Here is a 7,295-nt window from a genome sequence, read left to right as displayed (position 1 = left end):
ATTTATTGTAGAGCAAGATTTGATTTCTTAACAACATGAACATTTGTACCGGCTGATTAATAAAATTATTCAATCATTGATACTGAGATTGTTAAGTGAATGTAGTGCTTGCTATCCATGTATAGCCTCATGTGTTTTTTGTCTGCTTTGAATATCACATTCAGCCATCCAAGTGGGGATAATCAAGAATTTTCCATGCAGAGCTTCTTTCAACTACAATGATGAGAATGTATCTAAAGGTGAAATCATGCCCTCTATTCACTAGATAATATTCCCCAATTTGGTTTCTATTGATTGTATACTTAGTGCATCATTGAAAATTAATCTCCAGCTTTGCTAATGTACCAACTATTATTTATTCCCCCATCCCTTTAACCTCTTCTCTCTGCCTTTTCAGTGACCAATGAGTTTTGATTAGAGCTAGAGCCAGATTCAAATAATGGCTGACTTTTATTTTTTTCAAAGGGAAAAAGAGGCCATTTCTATTTTGTCCTGGTATTCCTTTTGCAAGATGAGGGTTTATTTCAGCAGGCAGAATCTAACCTAATTAACAGTACTATCCTGCTAGGAGTTACTTCAGTCTAAGTCAACTGATATTTTTTCAAAGCCTGGTTTCAACAGGCTTAGACTGGAATAACTGCATAGGATTGAACTGTAAATCTGCAAAAAGGCCTCCTGTATGTTAAGCCAACTGTATTTCACCCTGCCAGGAATAATTTTCATGTAGGATTTATATGGTTTATATGGTTTTGTATTCTATGTATTCTTTGAAGCCTTGTAACAAAGGCAATCTCTTCACTTGAAATGTCCCTCATTTAGCATCTTTTCTTCTATTTTTGTATAGCTACCTTACTTTAAAGTCCCCTTTCCTTTATTATGCCTAAGGTTAATTTGTTGAAAGAATAACAGCAATCAGATACCCCTGAAATGTATGTGTGCTAATGCAGAAGAAATGGGCCAAGTCCCTCTTCAAGCATTATAAAGGAGGCAGGGGCTGTCCTGGAGATTCTAGGGCCTTAGACAGAAGTTCAAGAAAAGGCCACAGAATTATGGCCACCTCACTGTTCGTACCCACTGCCAGGTGCAAGCAAGGGATGACCTCCAACCCATGCAAGGTGGGTGGGAGCTACTGCTGCCATTGAAAGCCACTGCATGAACCCTAGACGTGGCAGATGCAAGAGGTGGCAGCACCTTGATCTTCTTTTCCTCCTCTTTTATGGAGGTGAGTAGTTGGACCTCCCAGTGTGAGAACCGGGGCAGCTGTCCCTGTGCCCATCGGTTACGACTGTTCCTGAAAGAAAGCACAATTGAGGGCAATCAGTCATGTACCATTCCTCGTATGTGACGCGTAAAACTGGCTCTAGCAAAAAGGAACAAATACAAAGCAAACCAACTATTTATCAGGCAGTTTTCTTCCTCTTCATTGGATATGAGAAAATCTGAAGCTTGTGTAATGACAGTCTCTTGGATAGTTGTGCAGGGTACATCAGGAGGGCTGTGTGCTGTCCTGAATGTACTTCTTCCATTTTATCTGGTGTATCTTATACTGAGGAGATAACTTCTTCCATTGAGAAGCATGAATATCACTGAGCCTGTCACAGGGTTGCTCAGCATGGTATCGCCATTGGGCTGCCGCAAGAGATGAAAGTAATGTGTGGCTGAGGAAATGGGCTGCTACGGCTTTGCCTGCAGGGGTGTTTGTTCAGCACAGGATTGGCTAATTTATGGCTGACAAAGAAGAATAAACACCCTTCCCTTTCTTTCTGACATTTTAAAACTTTCCAAATGCATTGCTTTATTTCACAGAGCAAAAACAATTCTGTACTGCATATGTAAAATTAATAAAATACCAGAAACTTAGAATTAAGATCAGAAAGAGTAGTAAAGAATGAATCTATTTCAATAACTGTCTGGCAGAGAAACATTTTTTCCCCAACTGCAAATGATGCGTTATTGTCTACTTGGAAGATTATTTGGCTTTTTAATAAAAACCCAGTACACTACATGATCCATCATGTATTGGATTGCTGTGGTTATTGTCAAACCATTTACTCAATTCCAGAGAAGATGGAGATGATACTGGCCTGTAAGGCTTGTGCAATAGGCAGGATATAGCTTCCAAAAATAGTTGGGGAGCAGCCTTTGCAAAAACAAACAAATATAAAATAAGCTTTGTAAAAAGCTTAAGGATCTTATTAAATTCTGCTTTCCTGTTGAAGAAGCAACTGATTATGGTGGTTAAAAAATGTATTTTTCATGATATGACATGAAAGTTTGTCCCTGTCTTAAAGACAGCTGGCCAGGTCATGCAGATCCATGCTATGGTAACCTCAAATACTGTAGAGTTCTACATGGGGCTGCTGCCCTTGATGTCAATTCATAAATGTCAGCTGGTGCAAGGTGCAGCCGTCCACCTGGGGATAGTTGAAATCCTTGGACTGGCTTTCCTTTTTGTTTCTGGGTCCAGTGAGGGCATGGCTCCTTACCTTTAAAGCCCTTAATGACTCAGGACTCACGTATTTGAAGCACTGTCTCTGCCAACATGTATCCATGTGGCAACCATGCTCAGTCTAACAGTACCTACTGCCACCAAGTCCTCTTGCTAAGGTGAGATTTGCTGCTCACCCAGTCGAAGATGTTATTAAGTCCTATAATAATATAGCTTGAATGTATATGGGGAGAAAGTTGGCATCACAGTTTGTTACAGGTCTGGTCCACTGCTATTGGAATGCAGCTGTTTTAGCTTAGGATGCTGTCTGTAAGCAGGGAATGGCCTACCACCCAAGGCCTGTGGGAGAGGTCTTGAAGGGGTTTCTGTTTTTTTTAAATTGCAGAACAGCACAACTCCATTCTTCAAACAATCCTCTAAATTAAACCAATTGTGTGCTGAAAAGCAATATTTTTCAAAAATGGCATACAAGGTTCGTTCTGCAAGAGTTTGTTTCAGGTTTTACGTTGTGAAAGACAGCAGTCGTACTCTTCTGTAACATTAAAATAACAACAAAGGCTTTTCTTAGTGATAATGCAATCCTCAACATTATTAAATATTCTTCTCACAGTGCCTTTTTCTCTCAAGATGCAGAATCCATTCTCACAAGCTGATTCTTTGTTTTCTATTTAAAATGAATAATACTCCCAATGTATTACCATTTGCACACTTGCTAGGGTTGCCAGTTTTCAGGTGGCCCCTGGAATTCTCCCAGAAATGTAGCTGAACTTGGGTATGCAGGGATCAGTTTACCTAGAGCAGTGTTTCCCAACATTTTCGATGTCATGGTACCCTTGACCTCACTCTTCAAAACTCACAGTACCCCTGCCATCCCACCCCCTTCCCCTCTCAGTGCCCCTGCTTGCCACCCCCACCCCCACCCCCACCTCCTCCCAGGGTGAAGGGAAGCACTGTGAGGCGGGAAGTGGCTGCTGACCTTGTGGCAGGTTCTGTCCGCTGGGCCAGCTCCATGTCCTTGCTGGCACCGGCAGAAGACACCACAAAAGTGAGGGGGGCTGGTAGTATTGCCACGGTACCCCTGGGACATGCTCACAGCACCCCAGGGTACCACGGAACCCTGGTTGGGAATCACTGACCTAGAGAAAACAGAAGCTTGGGATGCCAACCATAGATGCGGACAAAAATCACCAGATCATTGCCATACAGACTAAAAAACCACAACAGCCCAGCGGCGGCGTTGGCCTGCTCGGGGCCGCCTGCTTTCGCGTTGTGGGAGTGGGCGTCGTCGAGGAGGGACTCCCCTCTGCCCGAGGGAGAAGGTGCTTGCCTTCTCCCTCGGGCAGAGGGGGGATGGCAGCGGCGTTGGCAGCGGCGGCGCAGAGGGGGAATGGCAGCGGTGTTGGCCTGCTCGGGGCCGCCTACTCTCCCGTTGCGGGAGCAGGCGGCCTCGAGCAGGGAACCCCTTTGCCCGAGGGAGAAGGTGCTTGCCTTCTCCCTCGGGCAGAGGGGGAATGGCAGCGGCGTTGGCCTGCTCAGTGCTGCCTGCTCTCCCGTTGCGGGAGCAGGCGGCCTCGAGCAGGGAACCCCTTTGCCCGAGGGAGAAGGTGCTTGCCTTCTCCCTCGGGCAGAAGGGGAATGGCAGCCGCGTTGGCCTGCTCGGGGCCGCCTACTCTCCCGTTGCGGGAGCAGGCGGCCTCGAGCAGGGACTCCCCTCTGCCCGAGGGAGAAGGTGCTTGCCTTCTCCCTCGGGCAGAGGGGGAATGGCGGCGGCGTTGGCCTGCTCGGGGCCGCCTACTCTCCCGTTGCGGGAGCAGGCGGCCTCGAGCAGGGAACCCCTTTGCCCGAGGGAGAAGGTGCTTGCTTTCTCCCTCGGGCAGAAGGGGAATGGCGGCGGCGTTGGCCTGCTCGGGCCGCCTACTCTCCCGTTGCGGGAGCAGGCGGCCTCGAGCAGGGAACCCCTTTGCCCGAGGGAGAAGGTGCTTGCCTTCGCCCTCGGGCAGAGGGGGAATGGCAGCGGTGTTGGCCTGCTCGGTGCCGCCTGCTCTCCCGTTGCGGGAGCAGGCGGCCTCGAGCAGGGAACCCCTTTGCCTGAGGGAGAAGGTGCTTGCCTTCTCCTTCCGGTAGAGGAGGAATGGCAGCGGCGACCTGCTCAGGGCCGCCTGCTCTCACAGCGCAGGGGCAGGCGGCGCTGAGCAGGGAACCCCATCTGCCCCAGGGAGATGGTGGCTGCTTTCTCCCTCGGGCAGAGGGGGAAATGGCAGCGGCGACCTGTTTGGTGGCCTCCAAAACTCCAGCCTGGGTATTTTTTTAAGCCGAGAAAGGGACCCTTTCTCCGCATAAAAAACCCCCAAACAAATGCAGAGGCTGGAGTTCCCCTCTCTCTCTGAGAGGAAAAGCTGGACCCACTTTTCTCTGAGAGGCTACCTCTCAGAGAGAGAGTGGCGCTCCAAACTCCTTTGATCCATCCACCCCACACCCTCATCAAGCTTTCTCTGCCCATGGATCACAGGGACCATGGGCAGTGACAGCTTTCCCATCCACCACCACCACCACCCCCCAATCCCCATCAAGCTTTCATGGATCACAGCGTCCATGGCCTGCATCTGTGTCTGGCATCTTCAGAAGTATATCACAGAGGGAAGTCACAGAGTGTATCACAGTGTGTAACTGACTTCCCTCTGTGATACACTTCTGAAGGTGCCAGACACAGATGCAGGTGAAATGTTAGGAGTAAGATCCACCAGACCATGGCCACACAGCCTGGAAAACCCACCAGAACCTTTAAAACCTCAATATTCAGGTTAAATTGCCGTATTGGCACTTCGCGATAAATAAGTGGGTTTTGAGTTGCAGTTTGGGCACTCGGTCTCGAAAAGGTTCGCCATCACTGGTCTAGTGGGTTCTGCAACATAAGTTAGCAAGTCCTCTGGAATGAATAACTAGATTACTGATCAATTTTTAAAATCCCCTTTTGGCTAGAAACAAGATTATTATCTTCCTTGTCAGTAAAATGGAATACAAACTCTCCAGAAAAATTATAGGGACCTTTTTCATTTTCAAATATGAGTCTATCGGTTTATTTACTTGAATGTTAAAATTCACCCATCCAATACAGAGGGGAGAAAGATAGGGTGGCAAAAACATCAAACTCCCATGTGCAGACAGACAGCTGTTCCCGAAACACACTCTCTTTCCATCTCCCTCCCTCCAACCCACCCTTCCTGATCTGGGTGGACCGAATGATCAGTTCAAAGGTGCATTTTCTGCTTCTGCGGTTTGCCAGCATCAACACAACTGATGGAACAGGCAGAACAGAAGGTACCCACTGGTGAACGGCACCGAAGTTGCCTTAGGAGGTGATCAGTTAGGAAAATGATTGCGAGGTCATTTTTGCAGCAGCACCGGTGAAAGGCAAAAACCCAACGTGCCCCGTGCCGATGGCCAGATATTCTCTATTTCTCCCCTCGCCGTCTGCGACTAAATCCATTTACCACAAAGGGACGGTACCACAAAGGGATCCATTTACCACAAAGGGGCAAAGTTGGGGCCATGGGCTCAGCCTTTTCGCTTCTGAGGTGGGGACAGCCAATCACTCTTACTGTCCTCGCTGTCCGAGTAGGCGCCCAAGAGGCTAAGCGACGAAGTGCCCGGCAGTCTTGACCCTGAAGGCTGTGAGGCGTGACTAACACCTGAGCCCCTCGGCCCATTCTGAGCCCCAGCTCCGTTCGGGGTACTGTGATTCGGCTTCTTCTTCGTCGCCACCAGCCCAGAGAGCTCCGCCTTGCTGGACAGTTTGCCGATGCTCCTTTCCCAGGATTCCACCTTCGGCTTCTTGGCCTGGGGCTCCGAGTCCTCCGGCAGGAAGTCTGTAGGCTTGGCTTTAGGCAGCGACTTTGCAGGAGGCCGAACGGATTCTTCGTCGGAATCAGAGTCTTCCAACAGCCGCCTCGCCTGAGCTTGCTCCAGCATAGCTTTCATCTCCTGCTCGTCCTCTTCCACTGCCCGCCGCTTCTGCTCCTCGTAATCCTTGTACTGCTGCAACATGGATTCAAAGTCCACGCGGGCCTGGCGCTGGTTCAGCTCCTTCAGCTCCTGCAAGTTCTCCAGAACCTCCATTTCCAGCTTGGAGTCTTTGGTTCTGTTCTCCAGAACCTTCATCGGGTTGTTGAGCTCTTCATCTTCTCTCTCCTTCTGCACCCGCTTCTCTTCCTCCTCCTCTAGAAGCTTTTCCGCTTGGAAGTTCCGCGTGGCCCCGTGCTCCATGGCGTAGTCGGTGTTTTCGGGGTCCGTCTTGAAGGTGATTTCTGCAAGGCAGCGGGTGCATTTGATGTAAAACCGGAAGATGGGGAGTCCCAGGTAGGATTCACTCTGAACCGTCTCCTTCCGGGCATTAAACTTCTTGCCCTTGTAGATGTACTCGCCACACGTCTTGCACCTCATGTTAAAGGGAGCCATAAGCCGCACCACATACTGCCTGTCCTTTGGAAGTTTAAGCTTGGGGATCTTCGATGGATCGAAGTCTGGAGGGTAGTATTTATTTAACACTTTTCTCTCCGACATCTTGCCGTTTCACACCAGCTCGGACTCTCCCTTCCTCGCCCACTCAGGACTTCCGCGATTCTGGGATGTCCCCGCCCCTCAAACTCTTATACTTACCTGGCAGGGGAGACACCATGATCATTTTCAAATACCAATTCAGTCTCTGGTGCTGACATCTAGATCCAGCTGTTCCATTTGTAGTTGTGGAGGTAATAATTTGCTGCATATTTTCTACAAGAAATTTTCTTTTAGTGGCATGTTCTTTTTAGTTAGGACATGTATATGATGGAATAGAAAGGAATGTAAG

General features: G+C 48.8%; 1 protein-coding gene across 1 annotated transcript; it reads right to left on the bottom strand.

Annotated features, from left to right (window-relative positions):
• Positions 1-5,514: 5,514 nt before the first annotated feature.
• On the bottom strand, positions 5,515-7,053 carry LOC125439492 (splicing factor YJU2-like). The gene has a single exon (XM_048508596.1). It carries the CDS (start codon positions 7,007-7,009, stop codon positions 6,005-6,007), a length of 1,005 nt encoding a protein of 334 aa, XP_048364553.1. The 5' UTR covers positions 7,010-7,053; the 3' UTR covers positions 5,515-6,004.
• Positions 7,054-7,295: the final 242 nt, after the last annotated feature.

Source organism: Sphaerodactylus townsendi, linkage group LG01, assembly GCF_021028975.2.
Source record: "Sphaerodactylus townsendi isolate TG3544 linkage group LG01, MPM_Stown_v2.3, whole genome shotgun sequence".
Taxonomy (NCBI): domain Eukaryota; kingdom Metazoa; phylum Chordata; class Lepidosauria; order Squamata; family Sphaerodactylidae; genus Sphaerodactylus; species Sphaerodactylus townsendi.
This window is presented reverse-complemented; position numbering and strand designations above follow the sequence as displayed.

What these genes read in the sequence shown, in the direction of transcription:
- LOC125439492 (XM_048508596.1), bottom strand. Translation starts at nt 7,009, where the DNA reads ATGTCGGAGAGAAAAGTGTTAAATAAATACTACCCTCCAGACTTCGAT.